At 36.9% G+C, this 19,484-nt stretch overlaps 1 protein-coding gene and 1 pseudogene across 3 annotated transcripts in view; both read right to left on the reverse strand.

Annotated features, from left to right (window-relative positions):
- Positions 1-224: 224 nt before the first annotated feature.
- LOC140749755 (uncharacterized) overlaps positions 225-19,484 on the reverse strand; it is a 55,494-nt gene continuing 36,234 nt past the window's right edge. Inside the window, exons 4-8 of one of the 3 annotated variants that reach the window (XM_073082910.1) lie at positions 6,305-6,551; positions 5,078-5,954; positions 4,011-4,181; positions 2,921-2,977; positions 225-638 (exon numbers count right to left, since the gene is read on the reverse strand). In XM_073082910.1, coding sequence (XP_072939011.1) covers positions 5,082-5,900 — 819 coding nt within the window. In that variant the 5' untranslated portion in view covers positions 5,901-5,954; positions 6,305-6,551 and the 3' untranslated portion in view covers positions 225-638; positions 2,921-2,977; positions 4,011-4,181; positions 5,078-5,081. Of the gene's footprint in view, positions 639-2,920; positions 2,978-4,010; positions 4,182-5,077; positions 5,955-6,304; positions 7,268-19,484 lie in introns of those variants that run through there. The other 2 variants (XM_073082911.1, XM_073082909.1) reach the window with 2 other exon arrangements.
- LOC140749796 (uncharacterized) lies at positions 12,886-16,313 on the reverse strand (annotated as a pseudogene).

The raw sequence follows: 19,484 nt of genomic DNA on the forward strand, positions 1-19,484 counted from the left end.
CATAAAGGCTTGGAAGTGTTAAAATAAAACAAAACTGAATATAGGTATGAATCGGCGTTTTATTTCACTTCCAAATAGACTTAGATAAAATATTAATAATATAAACATTATTAGTGTTAATAATTAAACTATTTTTACATGAGCAGGTATGTGCGCTTATATGATATTACAACATTATTACTGAGCCCGACAAAGTATTATTTTATTCGGCCTATTAAGAAATGTATATGATAATACCTAAGCTTAAACATTTTACTTATTATAACAATTACTATCAATGTGTGCTAAAAGTATAACTTAAATTATCATATCAGAATAATGCACGTTATTCATACTCAATCAATTTTGCCTAACAAACATCGTAATTTGGCAATTTCTTGTTTGCAGGAATTTTCAAACATCAAAATTTGGCAATTTCTTGTTTGCTGGCATTTTCAAATTTTGATCTTTGGTACGCATAAAAATAGACAGATTATTATATCAATGCGTAATTATAATTCTCGTGTAAGGGAATTTATAATTCTTAATGAGACTATAAGTTATTTAAACCTCAAGCTTTGTAAGCTCACCGTCGCTGGCGTGGCTCCCCCTGGCGGCGTTAAGATGTAGTGATGTAGATGCTGTGGGAGATGCCGGAGCTGGAACACGGGAAGAATGTATGTGAATCGCTGCGTCACGCTGCCGGCCGCTAACTGCCGCCTAGTTAACGTCAGCCAGAGGTGGCTAACCTTTGGCCGTATACATTCGTGTTTTTTATTGATACTAATAGGTATTATACTATAGGCATTAAAAGTTTACAACACAATCGCGTTCAATTTAAATAATGTATTGTATATATTCAATTATGGGTTATTTATACTAGTATCGGATATTATTTTAAATGCCTAGATTAGTATATACTATTTAAATGTCAGAATTTACACACAAAGGACATAAATCATGTTTATAATTCTTGCATTTATTGTCTTAACCTTGTCAAATAAGTCAGATGCGAGCTACAATACAACGCTTTTCAAGAAGATGACTAATTACTTAAACTTAATTAACTTAATCCTAGTTTAGGATGTAGCTCTCAAAACAAAAAATAATATCTACTAATCTATCTATATCGTCCGTCAAAATATACCAAAAAATAAGACTAAAGAACCCCGAGTAAATTCGATGAATGATGAAGAATTTTGAAATGTTGTTTTTAGTTATGTTTTAAAAAAAATATTTATTTTCGGCTTGATATGAATTTATGTACCTTTAAATGTCTGTACTGACCGGAATAACATTTATCAATAAATGTTGCAGTCCCCTTATCAAACGGTGGGAACGAGTGCGTCGTGAGATCACCACAACACTTCGTCGGAGCTGCCGACAAATTTTATAATAACTAATGTCCCAGTATTTTTGGTAATTTGTTCACGAGTTATATTTGCTTTTTTGTGCCCTAAATGGACTGGCGAAATTGGGGCGGGGCTTCAAATTAAGACAATTTTATTGAATCGTGCTGTTTTTTGCTAATAGGTAATGAAAAACCATAATGTGTCAATTACCGTAAAGATTATAAGCACTTTTTTTTAAATAGCTTACGTTTTTTCTACGACAAAATATAGCCATATTACCTACCCATATACTCATTTCCAAGTTACCATACATATATTAGCCATTTACAAAAATATATACAAAATATATCTTTTCTTCGTCTACAAATAAAATGTGTAGATATTGTACGAGTATTCTGAAGTTTTAGTCTAAATTTTAGTTAAACCGTTGAAAATTGGCGTGTAATTTGTCATTGGTCAATGCAAGTCGGAATCATACCAGGCGATGACAAATTTATAGCTTACAAATAAAAATGCTCGTAAAAATATTACAACAGGCCACCCTCCCCCTCCCCTCGCCCCGCGCCCCGCCGGCCCGCGGTCCCGCGAGAAATAACACACTTTGTCTTACAGGGAATCGCGTTCAATCGCAACGCTTGCCTACATGAATGATGATCTCCGTTTGGATGTGGTAGTTGGCGTGTAGGAGACTCAGAGTAAAATGGTTTCGGCCATACTCCACCGCGATGGCCAAGTGCGAATAGGCTTCAAATGGCACTGACAACTTTTTTAAAGAACTCTCAGGCAAGTACCTTACCGCATGATTTTCCTTCACCGTTTTAGCAAGTAATATATTATTTTCTAATACGCACATAATTTTTAAAAGCCGCATCAGTCAGAAATGCATGCTTAAGTTTTGAACCTCTTTTGAAGTGTTTAACCCAATCTTCAGAGCGAACTAGCAGTTTAGCGCGGACTACACCTAAGTTAATGCACATACACTTTACAGGTATATTTGTAGTTAATATAATATTATTCTTAAAGTGAACCAATATTATATCGTCGAGGATTTCGATTTACCTTGCCACATCCAAAGCAAGAGTCCCCGTTACATCTTAGTTCGAGATTGCACAGTTCGTAGATGGCGATATTGTTAGCCGAGGCGGATCCGCGGCCAATCCGCCGCTTACGTTTACGATTACAATGTTATCCTATAACCACTTGTATTTACTATTCTTAGATTGCCGGATTTGCCGGTACGTTCCTCATGTTTACTGCTAACTGAGACAGATGCCAATAGCAGACGCGTTGTCTATATAAAATAATATTTTGTCGCGAAATCACGCGAATGCACCGCGGCTATGACTTCGAATATTTTATTTATTTTTATTTATATGTCTTGAACCCTTATATATCATAACATAATAATAGTGTTAAGAGATTGCAAATATGTATAAGTAATCATAATTTTATTTACACAATGAACATTTAGTATTCGTTTCTTTCCGTGTAAACTTTTATTCAAAATGATTTCCTAATAACGTTCAATAAATTTCTAAGTTTGTGATGAATACGAGATAAATGTTGAAAAATAACAATGAATAAATTACCAAAAAGTCCACATTTTCGTCCGTGACCGCCGCCGCAGCCGCAGCCCCTCGCGCCATCTGTCGATTTACACACGGCTGTTATAAATAAAGGGATTTAGCCAAATTTACTAATCACAACAAACATTTCGTATACGACTCCTAATACTGTAGGTAACTATTTAACATTTTTACAACAAAATATGATCAAAGAATAAATACCTATTCTAAAATAGTTTTTTTGTTTGTTTTTATATAACAATTATCTCTAAATCTTGTAAATTTATTTTGCATGTGAGAGTCACATACTTTATATGCATATCCTAACTTATTATTTTTTACGTAGGTATTTTTAAACCCTTCCCCCTAATCGTATTCTTACTATATATAAGTGTACATTGGAACCAAAAGGGTGAACTTCCCCCTTACTTTGTGTTTAAACAAATGATTCGTTACCTCTACATTCCATTTTAAGACAATGAATCATAACAGTATATAATGAATCATAGAAGAACCCTTAAAGGAAATGAATGCAACCCTCAGTACAGAACTGGCTCCCTAATGGCGATGGCGCGGAAAACAATAAATACACACTAATGTAGCTGAGCATGCAAAACGATCGCATAAAACTGCCGGCAGAGGGTGCAGTGGAATTGTTGATTTGAATTAAACTTTTATGTGTTGGCACAAATATGTTTGCATACAACATTGATGTTGGTACGTTGGAATGTTTGTACAAACTGTAAAGAAAATGTCTTAAACTATTACATATCGTAGGAAGATACCTAACCTCTAAGAGCTTTAATGGTGATAGATTGAAATATTCTTCAACCTACTTGTGTAATAGTTTTGACTATTGCAACCATGTACTATGTGACGTCCGTACTAAATAGATGTCCAGATTTTTGTCTTGTGCGTGTCCCTATGTCTTGAATATAGCTGGAGCACCTGCTATAGCTTGCACTGTAAATCCTGTATAGACCTATCTAAATGATGGAAGTTTTACTACTATTTAGCCTACTTATTTACTGATTTATCTAAGTTGAATCACCACCACATCTGTGTCTATAGCATGGTTCTGGTTTAAAAAGTATTTAAAATATATTATACATACCAGTCAAAAGTCTAGTTCCAAAGAACCGTTGAGCATCTGCGATAGACATCACGATCTTATCCGTTATACGAGTAGGTATTCCCACACAGATATAAATGCGTGGCAGAGTTTAGTTAGCATCGCGTTGAATGCCAATAACTCTCCTTTTACTTCGTCAATGTGCCGCCTTTACTGTAAAGTTAACATAATGAAGACTTATTGAAAAATGATAAAGTTGTATAAGTAGTTAGTAATGACAACATTGTAGAACTATGATGCCGCACCAGCGACCGGCGCGGCTCCGGCGACGCCGCGCGCCGCGTGCCTTTACGACCCATATTTACGGCTCACTCGGACACTTCTCGTTTTTTACGATATACATAAAAGCTGCCGTCAAAGATTTACGCCAAATATATTCCGGCTAATGCTGATTGCCCGCCCTCGCCCGCCGTACTAATGTTATTGGCGAGCACGCTAAGCCGATACTTGCTGCGTTCGCAGCTTTTAATACGTCTATGTAGATTTTTGTGTCCATATACATAAATCAATGTGACTATTTGTACAGGTACTGGACTAATAAATTATATTTATTCGTACATTTATTCAATTTTTTTTTTTCTTTAAACAATGTGACAAATTCATTTTTTTTTTTAATATATTTATTCGTACATTTATTCAATTGGTTAGGTTTTTTTTTTTTTTTATAGTAAAACTGCACTCCACAGACTGATCGTCCGTGCCTTTTTTTTATGTTAAGTTTATTTTGTCATATTCTTACTCTTAGTCAAAATAGTTGATAGCTCCACTATGAGCCTTCCCTGTCACCACCGCACTTAACCTGGTAATGGCACGAGCCGATACCCAGTTTCATGCGGTGATGGCAGTGGCGGCTGTACAGAAAACCTTATTTTACTTACTACTTACTACAGGACCTTTTTTGTTTGTGTTTTTTTTTTTATTTTATAATGGGTGGAACAGTTAGTTAGTTAGTTCTTTTTTTTTTTTCCTTGGGTTGGGACAATTTGTTACAAACATACATAAACATAAACACAATTATAAACACAAACATAACATAAACTAGGACCTACTTGCCTAGTCGTTTCCGGAGGCCACGTCGAGCTTGCGGTTCGTGATTTTGTTTATGACCTTCGAGTCCCCGCTACGGATAGCCATCGAGATGTTATAGTCCTCCAGTCTTTCGTCGGTAGCAGTCATAGCTCTTAGGATGAACTGTGCTATGGCGTCGTTGCTGCAGTCGGTGTAATATGTGCAGCTGATGGTGTGACGCGATACTGCCACTACTGCGTGGGGGACACTGTCGTGCAGTTGCAGGTGTTTTGCGGATGTTCGCACTATCACCACTGTCTCGTACGTTTGTCCCTGTGCTTCATGTATGGTAAGGGTGCGCGATCCCTCTCCACTCCCGAAGCCCTCTTTCTTCAGACTCTCTTTCTCGGCTTGGGTGTGTACCAAGTAGAGAGTCTTCTCGAGGGTCTTTGGGACCTGCGCATCCGTGTACCGTTTCAGCTTCAGGGATCTTATACGTGACGTGGACGAGTATATGCCGCTGTATACCTCGCTTAGGGCATATGCTACGTCCATCGGGTTCCTGTGCGTGCACAACAGTTCTTGGCTAATTCCGGTCACCTGGTTCGGGCGGCAGTATTGCAACTCGAAGAGGTTGTTCCGCTCGATGTACGGGAGTTGGTTAATGTCTCCGATGAGTATCACTTCCGTCGCTCCGGTTAGTCTTATCGCCATCACAATGGCCCCGAAATGGTTCATAAGTGCTTCGTCGACTAATAGTCGTCTGCAGCTGCCTTTTGAGCCATTTACCAGTACCGAGGCCAATGTGCGCACTTTCATTGTGGCGAGCTTTCCGGACTTTCCGGTGCGGTGGGTGAGTCTCATGCGGAGATCTTTCGCTGCCTCCGTTGTGGTGGTGATGATTATGTCTTTGTTCTCCTGAAAGTGATTCAATTCAATTCAATTCAATTGGTTAGGTTAGGTTAGGTTAGGTTTTTTTTTTTATTAATACTGTGTGTGTAACACTACTTTTGTGGGTTAGGTTAGGTTAGGTTAGGTTAGAATTAGAAAGAAAAAAGAAAGAATTCAAAAAATTTTTTTTTTTTGTTTTTTTGAGATTTCTCAAAATCTACCGGTTCGAATCGGATAATAATAAATTGTTTGTCCAGACCCGTATTAATAATTATAAATTATTCGTACGGTAACCGTATTAATAATTATAAATTGTTCGTACAGTACCTGTATTAATAGACTCAGCCTACATAAATTTTGTACCTACGTATACCTACCGTTATTTGTAGTAGGAAAATATATATCGCCGGTATAGGTAACTAAATCATTAAATATTTTTTGCGTGGTTATAGGAATGTAACCGAATAGACGATCAATTTTTTGATAGTGTCAGTCGGCGGCGACAAGTCATTTCTTCCGACAACATTTGATTCGGTCGCAAATTCAATTTGTAGCACAATGCCGCTAAAAGTCAGCGAGACGTCGAGCGGCTATCTCCTCGGGCGGGGCGAAATGGAAAGCAAACTGGAACCCAAATAAATATTCGCTTTAGCAACAATCGAGCTCGCAACTCACACAATTACGGCGGAATGGAAAACCTTAGATAAATAAAATCGGAAGCGCCCGAGGGCGGGGGACGCAGGGGAGAGGGGTAGCTTTGCCCGAAGAAAAAAGCGAAGGCAGCAAACGCAAACACGGAGCGAATGTAGCGAATTTCCAAAGTCCATTCGGTTTATTGACATACGTAGGCGCAAGGGGCGGCCCGCTCCGCCGAATTCAAATCCCCCGCCCGCCGCGATTTACAATAAATTTCAAGCGGAGAATATGTTTGCAATATGTCGGGAAGGGCCGGCGGGTGCTCTCGAGACCAATTACTTTGCTCTTTCGCCCCGGGCGCCCCGCGGCTGCGCTTTAAGAACCCAATTTTAAACACTTGCTCTGGAATGCTGCAAGTTGTTTACAACGTAATCGGAATATCGTAGGGGAGCCCGGGGCGACGTTGTCGGTTTTCCATATAGGATTTTGAGTGAAGTCCAAACGACGTTAACATTCGATTTGGTATTACACTTAGGGAGACAATTTTGATAATAATATTTACAATATTACGAAATAATCTGCTTAATACTATTGGATGTTGTCACTAGTATGGTTGTAGCCGATTTTCAATATTCTTTCTTGAGCAGTGTTTAGAAAACATAATGTTACACTTTTTAAGGCATCACTTAATATACTAAACTTGAGGCTGACCCTAACCCTAACTTACACATTCGAAATTATTTTACTCTATATATGTGACATGATTAGTCCTATATCAAAACAGACAATAACAACCCTCGTTAAACATAACGTTTTACAATTCTCCACCAAAACAGAAACGAACAAAAAGTTACATTATCAAAACATAATTCTTCCGAAGCTTAAACTGTATTATTTTATTCGACATCTCAATAAACATAATACAGAATAAGAATAAGTGAGAGTGGCGCGGGTAACGGAATTATTACGGGGGCAGCAGCGGGTGGCGCGTGTATTCATAGCCCTGCCAATAAAACAACTCCCTCGAAAAGAAAACGCATTTTCAAAAAGTTTTATTCGAACTTCCCCTCTTTGCGGCCATGTAAAGCGATTTACAATTTGTAAAGAAGTGCTCAATTCAGCATAATAATGTGTTTTTGAATTGAATTGCTATAAGTACCACGTTTACTGAAAGAATTTGTGACGAAAAATAACTCGTAAACAGGGAATATATTACTAAACTGCTAGATAGAAGTTATAATGAAGTATTACGAACCGATAAATATATTTTAAATTAGGCTTCAGATTTATTATTTAATTAGCTTTCAAAATCATAGCAATAAAAGTTAAGAGACAGATATCCTAGATAGTACAAAATAATGAAGCACGAAAAAAATGTTTAAAATAATTAGCAGAAATTTCAGAAGACCATAACGAATTTTCTATGATCGAGGAAAGAAAACTCTTTCAATTATATGATTAAGGAAACAAAAGAACGCGCAGTCCCTCTGATGGTAAATGGTCACTGTCGTCCATGGGAGCTGCAACTAACTACATATAAAACAGAGGATCTTCTAAAGTCGATCAAAATGTGTTGTTAATGCTTAAACTGCTATGCTTAAAATGAAATGCTTAAACTGCTTCAAACCATAAATAAGTGTGGTGGTCGTATCTGCCCAGACAAGCAAAAACTAGTTCTGCCGTCTTTCAAAAACAAATTCAACAGAAAAGTAATAAAAAAATATTTTATTTTATAAATGCTTCAACAAACTGAAAAGTTCGTAGACGTTGTATGTAGAGTTACGTAGCGATACAGTGTCCCTCATTACTCGGGAGCGAGATTCCGCTCTTTATTTATGAAATAAAAATGAAAACATTTCTGCGCAGCGCTGACGAATGGCTGCCGTCCCCACCACCCCCCGCCCGTCACCCCGGGGGACGCGACATTGTATAATTCACCCACCTTCACCCCCTCCGTAGGCGTAGTGCTACGACATTTCAAAATGTACGACTCTAAGTTTCTATCTTTAAGTTATTTTTACCTTCATCTCGTAGACTTTCGCATGTAGTTATGTATCGTAAATGTTACCAATAAATCTCATTGCATTTGTGTTATTCGTTTATATGTATCTAGGAAATATAGGTATATAAAGTCCGCATGAACACTTTTTACTGACGCCCATAATAAACCAATAACTAGAAATAGAAGATGATGTGTTACATTTCGGTCACATATTACTAACGCGATCTTTGGAAACGATTGTGGACTCAGTTACCAAGTATATAGTTGCGAAAATATGCAAGAATGAATTGATACCTACAATCTGTAGGCATCCAGAATCCAACCTACAAGAATGCATATTACCTTTAAAGAATATTCTTTCATAGAATCGTAAATTTAATTTACCCATATCGGAAACAATGGCCATCAACTACATAAATCAAACCAAGAACAGCAAGCAAACAGCTAACATATGTTCTAAAGCAGTTGTTAATAAGAAAATTGCGTCATTAAAAAGTGATTAAAAGTAACGAGCTATTAATATTTGCTAGTGCATAAACCTGCCATATACGGAGTACATAAGCAGGGGCATTGTAATGTAATATGTGGGATTGTAGCGCAGTTTAATTTGAGGTCTTGGGCGGGCGGCGCGGGGGCGGGGCTGCAAAGATTTTTCAATTACCAACTTTGTGCCGTTCGCTCCAATCTCGGTGTACAGAGTACGACACGGGGCTAGAGAACTGGTTTCTACTTTTCGTAGTAGTTAACAAAAGAAGAACATTTTAGAAGATGGTTAAAAAGGGAAACTACGAGTATAATGAGTTACTTTAACATAAAGCTTTATTTATGAGAATTTATAACGCAAAGAATTGGCGTAAATACAGGTGTAATAACAAACCTAGATATTGCTAAAACAAATAATGAATACTCTACAAACTAAAACAGCACCTCCAGCTCTACTTGGTTCATTAAATTATTTTACATATTTGAATAGAGGTGTATGTCAGACATTTAATACTTGCTTTGCTATAAACAAAACGCCTTGTGAAGCGGTTCTAACTCTTTGCCATTGATATTCCGATTCGGACAATTGTGTAAGTGTCTACAAAGAATTTACAATTGTAGATCACTTCCTACAATTAAAGTAAAAGAAAGTTTAATTGACAATTGACTTTTGGTTAATGTCTAGAATATTGGAACCTGAAGCGAAAATACTGGGACACAGACTATCTTCCAACGACTCAACCGGAAAGACTAGTTAAATAAGGGACGTAGAAATATAACCTTACATTTCCTTCGGCTAAATTACTCGAGTTCTCTGGGCCATATTGGTCTGTACAGTGTGGAATTCTTAATATCAGTGCGCGCTAACTAGGGCCGTATAATATTGGCTGGACGGAATGCGAGGCGCCCTCGCTTCTACAGACAGACCTACATTTGTATAGCTTTTAAAATTTCTCTCTTCTTCCTGTTGTGTCGTTTTGTTTTCTTTCTAGGTATGTATATAAGTATAGCTAAATTGGTTTCATTATTAAAATAGAAGAAATGTAAATACCTAGTGATATTAAACATACTTAAGACAGCGGGATAACGATCTTCGAATTTGATGTTGATGCAATCTGAGAAAGAATTTTCCGCGCTGAAAACTATAAAATATTTCAAAACTATTATTAATAATCAGAATGAGAGAACTGATTTGGTTGTGCCTACTTACTACAATGTGCAATAGGTACTGTTTTCCAAAAATATTTTAAGTAATTAATCTGCTGACATTTAATTAATTTTAATCAGTTACAGATACTTTTACAGACACGAGTTTTACACTACACTGTTACAATATTTGTCTGCAACGATTACATTGACGAAGAATTTGCAAAATTATGTATATTACCTACATATATTATATTGAACCTGAAATACTTGTACAGTCCGCACTTGAAGAAAAAACGTTCATAATACGACAATCAAATAAATAGCGGGCTTAACGTGGCGCGATCACACGGCCAGTAAACGCTACGTTTAAATTGGATTCCGAACGGGCTTTGTTCCGACGGTACAAAGGGCGCGCTACAAACGGAGCCGAGGCGTGCCCTCCCGGCTCCGTATGCCAGCGCCCACTCGAAACCCACTCTCATATATGAAATTAAACTGTACTCACCTCTGGACCCTTTTTAATTATTATTTATAGAATGTGTGCAGACTTAGGTGAATACTTAAATCCTCAAGCATTATTTAATATTAAACAATTTAAGCATTGACTATAATGTAACAGCCTATTACTATCCCGTATCCAGTGCTGGACATAGATCTTTTTACCGAGTAAAAGAGACTACGTTTATTTAACTAACCTTTAGGATTTTAAATTTCCTCACGATGTTTTAAAAAAGTAATAAAAATTAAACTCTAATCTATGCATAACTTCAAAAAGCCTCTTAATCTTGGACTATCTCTTGCCTCTATCATTTTTTCTTCTACACTACTACTACGTTTGGAGACGTATCAAAAATGCAAAAGGTAATTGTGATGACAAAGAGGTTAGAAAATAAAAATACATTTTGTAAATAACGAAAACACAATCACGGGTTTTGTCTTAACAAGAAAATAATCGTTTATCAATATATTAATTACTCATAACCTTAATTACTATTTTTACACAAGATGAAAATTTGTCACGATTTGAGTTAATTTAAAAGTCATTGTCTCTATATAAGGACCGGGGCCGCGGTGGTTAAGTGGTCATGTTAACTTGTAAAGATAATTCATTATGAATAATCATTAATTGGTTGATAATTGGACAGCTTAATAGATAATCGCCTATAAAGTTGCGAATCCTCAAAATTGTTTTTACCTCAACCTCGCCGTATAAATACATAGCTACTTATGAGGTAGGTATTACAAAGAAACTTAACCAATACGCAGCAATTACGTAACCCAAGTAACTCGGTTGCAATTCCCGCTACAGAATGCAATAAACTTGCTTGAACGTCGGCGGCGATCGTTAGCGAGGAAATATTTTCAATCGGAGGTGGCAATTGTGGCGATAGTCACAATTGCTTCGAGCGCCCGAATACCTGCTCCGTCTGAAGGGAACACCGCGGCTGACAGCTTTAGTCTAACGTTTTGCTTAGACCACGCATTTTACCGTATTACATAACAATGATAAATATACTTATAATAAAATTTCCCTCTATGGATGCTACAAGCACAAAAATATCCGTACATCGAATAGACATTTTCACAACATTTAGATATCTATCTATAAGATTCGAAATTTTTTATATGGCAGACTGGAGCACTGTGCTACGCAGATCGTCGATAAAAAACTGTAAGTCTGTACTTATTTCTGATTAAAATAAATGCATAATTCACTAACTTATATGAAAAAACTTTTTGTGATCCGACTGCTACGACCATCGTATAACATACCACAGTATAACAGCAGTGTGGACCATTTGTCTACGCGACCACCTACCTTACTTGATTAACCAGCATACTTTTAAGTAATTAAATTACTTAAAAATTATTATAACTAATTTACAATTATTATATATCCAGGTCGTCCTGTTTCATTTGTCGTAAAACCGCTGCCAAAACTTTAACTACAATTAAACCGAAATGAGAATAATAAAACCCTATGTACATGTAATCATGTCGACAAATTTCAGTACGGACATTATCGCAGAGAAGACTATGTATACGACTTCAAACAGTGCGATAACTCAGAGCAAAACTTGCGTAACCCTTACAAAACTATGGATATATGGATCTCACGTCAGTTTCTGTCATTTTGTGCGAAATTGTATTGGCGCAACGCCTTAACTGGCGACGCCAGCGCAGTTTCTCACCTTTACTGTCTCCCATTAATTGGTTACGGCCTTAATTACCTCGCCGATTGTCTTCTAAAGTAGGAAGCAAGGAAGCCATCGAGTTTCAAGTTAATTTCCTCGCCGGAGGCTAATCCGCGCGCCTAATTATTGCAACCCTCGAACCCCCGCGCCACTTGCCACCCCGACCCCCGCCCGGCCCCGGGCTAAATTGATTCCTGTAACGAGCTCAGGGTACGTGATTACTTATTTTAATTAGCAATTTAAATTTGTATTTTGTTTGAGAAAATTGAGTACGGATTTGTGCAGCGAAAACCTATGGCCTACTCGTATGAACTTTGGCCTTCTAATACTCTGGTTTAAATAAGGGATTTAATAGCCTTTAATTATTACCTGCCTTTACATGTAAAAGAATGTGACATAGTAAACTTACATTACCTTTAATAAAAGCTTTTAATATGTCATGTTACATTTAATTATTTACAATATTAACGTAATAAAAAAGTACAAAATAATATATGAAATAGGCTATAAAGATACTTATAATAAAATAGTTAAATATAATAAGCTTCATCCAAATTGTTGTCTCTTGGAAGAGTCCCCAAAACGCTGGCGACATTACCTCGCTGAATAGCAAAGCTAATTCTTTGCCCGAGGTAAGCGCCAGCCCTCTGGTCGTGGGTGCACTCGATCAAACGCCTTGAAAGGTGTTTAAAAAAAGATCGAGCGTCAGAACCCCACGGCCCCATCGTCTCTACACCAAACGGCAGAAATATATAGTCTCGACTGAGACTAGCATATTTCTGCAGTTTGCGTATTTCCGCATCGGTAGCCACAACACCAGCTGCCCTAGAAGATAGTTGAAGATGGGATGGTGCCATTGTGTCGACACACGTAGCATCCCACACAAGACACCTCCCATTCTTCCAAGGAATTAAAGTCAAGCCGTCAGGCCTCTTACCATCGTCTCGTACAATACCGTTCGGCTCTAATTGTGCCGGTACGTTGACGGTAGCAAGAGCCCTGCGGATGACATCATTGAGGGCAGCATGGCGCGATTGGCGACCGGCGCTACGACGACAAGATAGGCCGTGGTGTCCCAAATGGTCTACCTGAACTCCACAAGGGCAACAATGTGGATGAATTAAAGGTAAACCTAGTCGCAAGCCGATAGCAATGGTAAATGATGTATTGTCTAACACTGACCCTAAGTTGTTGGACGGTGTTGCATGAAGCCAAAATCCTGATTCCTTAACAGAAACGGCCAGGAGACGAGCACGCTCAGCAGAACTGACACTTGAGTTTACCAATGAGGTGTGTGTTATTCTGCAAAGCGGCTCGTCCCAAAGCCTTTGCACATTCAGATCTACAGGTAGAGATACACCTGGGCAAGCTGTGTGCCAAGCATTCCTGGCTTCCTCACAGTACGAGATTTCTGTAAGACCTAATGAAGAATTCGTTATTTATTGGAACAGAGAACTCGTACCGTGCACAGAAGACAGGAATGCCGGTAAAGCAACGGATGTAGCTTTCCTGATACCAAGACCTCCAAAACGTATAGGTAAAGAGGCCTGGGACCAAGATCTATCATCCAAATTGCAATTCAATATGTTTGATAATATCCTCAAAATATGAGAATCCAATACTGACAGAGAATTTAAAAACTTCCATGCTGGGCAACATCTTAAAAAGTATGTAAATTTGGGAACAAAAATACAAAATCGAATAATGTGATAAGCCATGTGTATTTTAATTTTGCCTAAACGTTCAGAAATTACATCAAATTTTGACAAGAGTTCGTCGAAAAAAGGTTGAATAGAATCTTCTAATACGGGAGAACCGAGGAGGCGCAATGATTCTTTTCCTACAATTTTTATATCAGATGACAAAGAAAAAAATTTTTGTAAAATCATTTCTCTGGCAGGAACAGATAATAATTCATTAATAAAAAGTTCACATTTCGAAAAATTCAACTCAAGACCAATTTTTTTTAAACCATCTAATAGGAAGGTAAAATCATCAAAAACGGTAGTTGCATCGCCTCCTAAGGTCCCGTCATCCAGATACCACATGTTCAATTTTGAATTTAGTTTCGAAATAATGGGATGAATGGCTAGACTAAAAATGGCTGGCCCAAGTGGATCTCCTTGTTGACATCCGACCGCAGACTCAATTAAGTTGTTCTTATATAAAAGATGGGTTGGAGTACCATAACACTGAAATAAAAATGGATAAACTTCTGGGACAATTGTTTTAATTTCGTGGAGTAGAGTGCTGCGGTCCACAGAGTTAAATGCATTTTTAACGTCAACCTTCAATATAACATCACCACCACCCTTAAGCAAAAAACTTCTAAGGCTGTGTACGGCTGCCTCACAACCTCCCTTCGACCCGAAACCCAACTGAATAGGTTGAAACTTTTGTTTCAGTGAAGGGAGGATATGCCTACAACAAACCTTAGAAGCTATTCTTCTTAATGTGTTTCCAATAGCAATGGGGCGGATACCCCCATCTTTCTTCTTTAGGGCACACAAATTTGCACCATAAAGAAGATTCGTTATATCTTGATTGACTTTTCCCGCAAGCATAAAGTTTATAAGATTAGTTATATCGTTCAACAATGTTCTGCCAGAGTCGCCATTTGCGCCACACACAAGATCTTTAAAATGTTGTGGCGTTAAAGCATCTAAACCTCCGGCAGAACCATTTTTGAACGACATAATCGCTCCATAAACATCTTTTGATAGAACAGTTAGGTGCGAATCATTACAATCGGGAGAAAGTCCAGGAACTAATGAAGAACCAGGTGGTGGGTGTTTATTCCGTAGAGCTGAAAGTGTTTCTGGGGAATCAGGGGCGACAACATCATTTGAAAACAGAAGAGTAGAAGCACCTTTTATGTCTCCATCACTGATTTTTCTCTCAATAGACCGAAAAATACATGTTGGGTGAAATTGCTTCTTATCTTCTAATACATTTTCAAAGGGAATAGGTTTAAGGCAATTATTTTTAATTTTTTGTGTAATGGATGTGTGTCCAGACAGAGGATCAGAAGACGCATGTAAAATATTATAAGAAAATGTAAAATACTGCTCCCAATGATCCTTAGAGTTATCCTTCAAAATACAGTTTATTAGTTGAGACAATTTGTTTGCAACTAAAATACGGGCACCTTTTGGTATGCGTTTCACTATTGGAATGGAAGTTTTTAATTTATATAGATATTTCCAAAAAGGCTCTTTATCAGAATTTTTATTTGAATGTGTTTGACTTGGTGGATCAATTGGAGACGTAATCAAAAGCGTGTTACTAGATTGGGACACTTTATGAGATTTGCCTATATGGATATTAAGGCCTCTTTGACCTTTCAAATATTTAGGATGGGAGCAGTATGGACATTGAACAAAATCAAATGATGAGTCGCCAGATTTGTTACCAAATACCAATGCATTGCTTGTACCAGGCACCTGTGACATGAATTAAAAATATATAAACACTAAAAATAAAAAGTAATTAATACAACAGAAAAATTTAAGTAATAAAACTAGGATTAAAAAACTAAAACTATATTTATTTATTTTAAGATATAATAATTAAAATTGTTTAGCACTGAATTACTCCACAGTCTTGAAAAAAGAATAGCGATTATGTGGCTTATATTATTAAAGACAAAGATTTCCATCACGAGTAGCGATCCTCAATAATCTTCACTAGTTATAATCTTTGCTATTAATTTTGAGGGCGGCTCATTTGATAATGGGCCAATGTGTAAATTGCTTAAAACATTCACTTTTTATAAATGAAGCACTCGTGAAGACTCCATTAAAAACACATCACAGTCGTCCTTTAGTAATAATCACTCGTCCTTTAGTAAAAACAGGTGATAGGTATAAAACCAAAACACCGAATTCTAGAAATAAATAATATTTCACCACATTTTCGTTATTTTATTATTAATAAAATATGTCATCATTGTTGTAAATTATGTACCTATTCAAACAAACCTGTAAGGACGAAAAAAAATCAGTTACGATTCATAATACCATAATCAATCAAACTTTTACATATCGATACCTTAATTCGCAAATCAGCCAACTCTACTTTTTTTAAATGTTTTTTTTAATTATTTTGATTTCGTTCAACGCCATTTATTATGAAAATAAATTAAAAAAAAACAACATTTTGACGAAAAGTGAAGTTGGCTGGTTTGCGAATTAATGTATCGATATGTAAAATAAATAATAGTTTAAAAAAACTAAAAAAATACACTTTTTATAGAAAATCCAACTAAAAAATAGAAAATAAAATTTTTAAAATTTGAATTAAGAATAGTGTAAATAAGATAAAAATATTTTTTATTGTAAAAAAAGCGTGGGGTGCATGGTGTCAATAGTTATAAATATTTTATTGATAGATATTGAGTAGAAGGATTATCATTTTGATAATATCTTAAAAAGCACCCCACGCTTTTTTTACAATAAAAAATATTTTTATCTTATTTACACTATTCTTAATTCAAATTTTAAAAATTTTATTTTCTATTTTTTAGTTGGATTTTCTATAAAAAGTGTATTTTTTTAGTTTTTTTAAACTATTATTTATTTTTCATTTTTTGGTCGAATTTTTTATAAAAGCGTATTTTTTAGTTTTTTTTAACTATTCTTTATTTTTCATTTTTTAGTGATTATTTTAGCGATTATTTTAACGATTATTACGTAGCGTATTATCAAGTTTATCTTTCGAATCAGCATCAGCACCTTTGCTTAGCAGTGCAAAAATGAATATTGGGTCATTGTTTAACACAGCTGTATGAAGTGGTGTTTTACATTGGTGTTTATTTTTATTGTTAACGTGAAAATCCCAGAGGAGTTGTTGAATGACATCCGAATTGCCAATGCTAACTGCTTTCTTTCATAATTTATACTATATCCCAGGTCCTCTATCTTGGATAAAAGTAATCACGGAAAAAGGATGATAGAGCATCTTTTAAAAACAGGCGCTGATGGCAATACTCAAGAGAAAAACGGTCAACTGCTTTACATCTAGTCATTTCAAAAGGACGTCGTCCAATCATCGATTTAATATTACAGCATGATGATGTTAATATCAAAAATAATTCTAGAATTTCTTCTCTTTGTGTTGCTGCTGCCTACAGAGATTTTAAAACTGCTAGTAGTTTAATTAATTTTACAGCTCGAGTTAATAATATAAGTTGTGACTATGACGATGAGCTGAAATCATATATGCCTTTACATTTGGCAGCAAGAAATGGGAACAATGAAATAGTGGAAATCTTGTTAAAGGAAGGTGCAGATGTTGAAGTGCTGAATGAATAAGGATGATGAGACACCGCTTCATGATGCTATTAACAACGGACGCGTCGAAGTTGAGGTCAGGTCAGGTCAGGTCAAGTCAGGTCAGGTCAGGTCAGGTCAGGTTAGGTTAGGTGATCGGCGCGCCTGGTAGATTCCTTTATTGGTCTTAACGCAGACCTTCCGGGTCTCAGGAAAACAAAAATCGCTGATCCTGATTATCCTAGTAAGGATAACGGGTCAGAATGTTGAATTGTCATCGGTCCTTAATAAGTATGCCAAATTTCAAGTTAATCCGACGTTTTGAAGGGGGTTAAAATCATGTTCAAAGATTCCGTTACATACTAACATACCAACATACATACGTCTGAAGCTAATAAAAGCGTATTAATAATATTAACCTGTATTTGTACATACAATTGAAACGTTACCATTTACAGCGACAATAAGTTTATTCTAAATTACGAATTTTGTGTTGGCATAAAATATTCATTGATCGTATCGCCTACTCTCGTAACGCCTACTCTCGTCACTTTGGTATCAAGGCTAATCCGAATCGACGTGTGGAATTGGCGACAACGGTATTGCTGTACATGTGAGGTCAACTCCCACTGGAGTTCCTCTGGTAACCTCTACTCGGCAACTCTTCGTGATTCTAATGACCACGATTACACCATCCTTGGTAAGTCCTTGATAACTATGTGACAGAGTATTCTCGATTCTAAGGCGTTTCCACCAGTTAACGCTATATACCAATTTTCAACGTAATTTAGAAGGTGGTAGAATCCTTTGTGGTTCGAGTGCGGCGGCACCACCACCACACCTATTTCTGCAGTATAATAACAACAGTGTTAGGCATTGCTGTGTTCCGTTTTGAAGGGTGTGGTAAGGGAGACATACTTATCCGAGGCGTTGCAGCTTAGTCCTTAGGGGTAGCGGCGCATCTGTGGCCGACCTCAGGTAGGAATATCTAATTCTATCTGGGGTCGATTACAGATGTCGATGGGCGGCAGTAATCACTTACCATCAGGTGGACTGCATGCTCGTCTGCTACTCCTATATTATAAAAAAAGGGAATTATCACAGACGAGAATGCGTATTTTAACTTTAGTTTCGGCCCCAGTCCTGAATCAATTTTAGTGCTTATAATCCATAAAAGTAGCTACCGTTTAACTTCAACTGCTAAATGGACTGCTAAATGGGACAGGGTAGCCGTACCATTACTTCAAACCTTTACCTGCTTATACCAGTTTTGCAAGAATAAGAACACTGCGACAGTCAGTGTGGACAGACGACAAGACGTAACATCTATATATGGATAACGTGTAGGCGTATGTGTTATTGATAACGCTAAGACCGGACCTACCGTAACGAGGAGAGAAGTGTCGCACACGCTTAATTACGTGGGGAGGGGGTGGCCTCCCTCCCGGTGAATGTATGCAATGAGTTCCGTTGTCAGACGCTCCGTGACGCTCCGTGACGCTGGACTCATTAAGGTCTTTCTTGTTCTCTTTAATTACACTGAATGTGAGGAGGGTTTTGAGCGGCATGGTGCTAGCGGTTGATGAGTTCTCATTTTTGTATCGTTGGTACTAAACGCTGTTAACATTTTGTATAGAATTTTATTCATGTTATAATCTATATACCTGTCAATTTATAATATTAAATGGCATCTGGAACATGTTAGGCGGAGATTAAAGTGAACGATTTAAACAAATATGTAAATATCTACTATATGGTTAGTTCAGATCGAAACACATAATCTGTTTAATTTCCACATCCATGCATGTACGGATTGTCAGTC

The sequence above is a fragment of the Epargyreus clarus genome, unplaced genomic scaffold, assembly GCF_041222505.1.
Source record: "Epargyreus clarus isolate Ecla_fem2 unplaced genomic scaffold, WU_Ecla_fem_2.2 ptg000018l, whole genome shotgun sequence".
In the NCBI taxonomy this organism is placed as follows: Eukaryota; Metazoa; Arthropoda; class Insecta; order Lepidoptera; family Hesperiidae; genus Epargyreus; species Epargyreus clarus.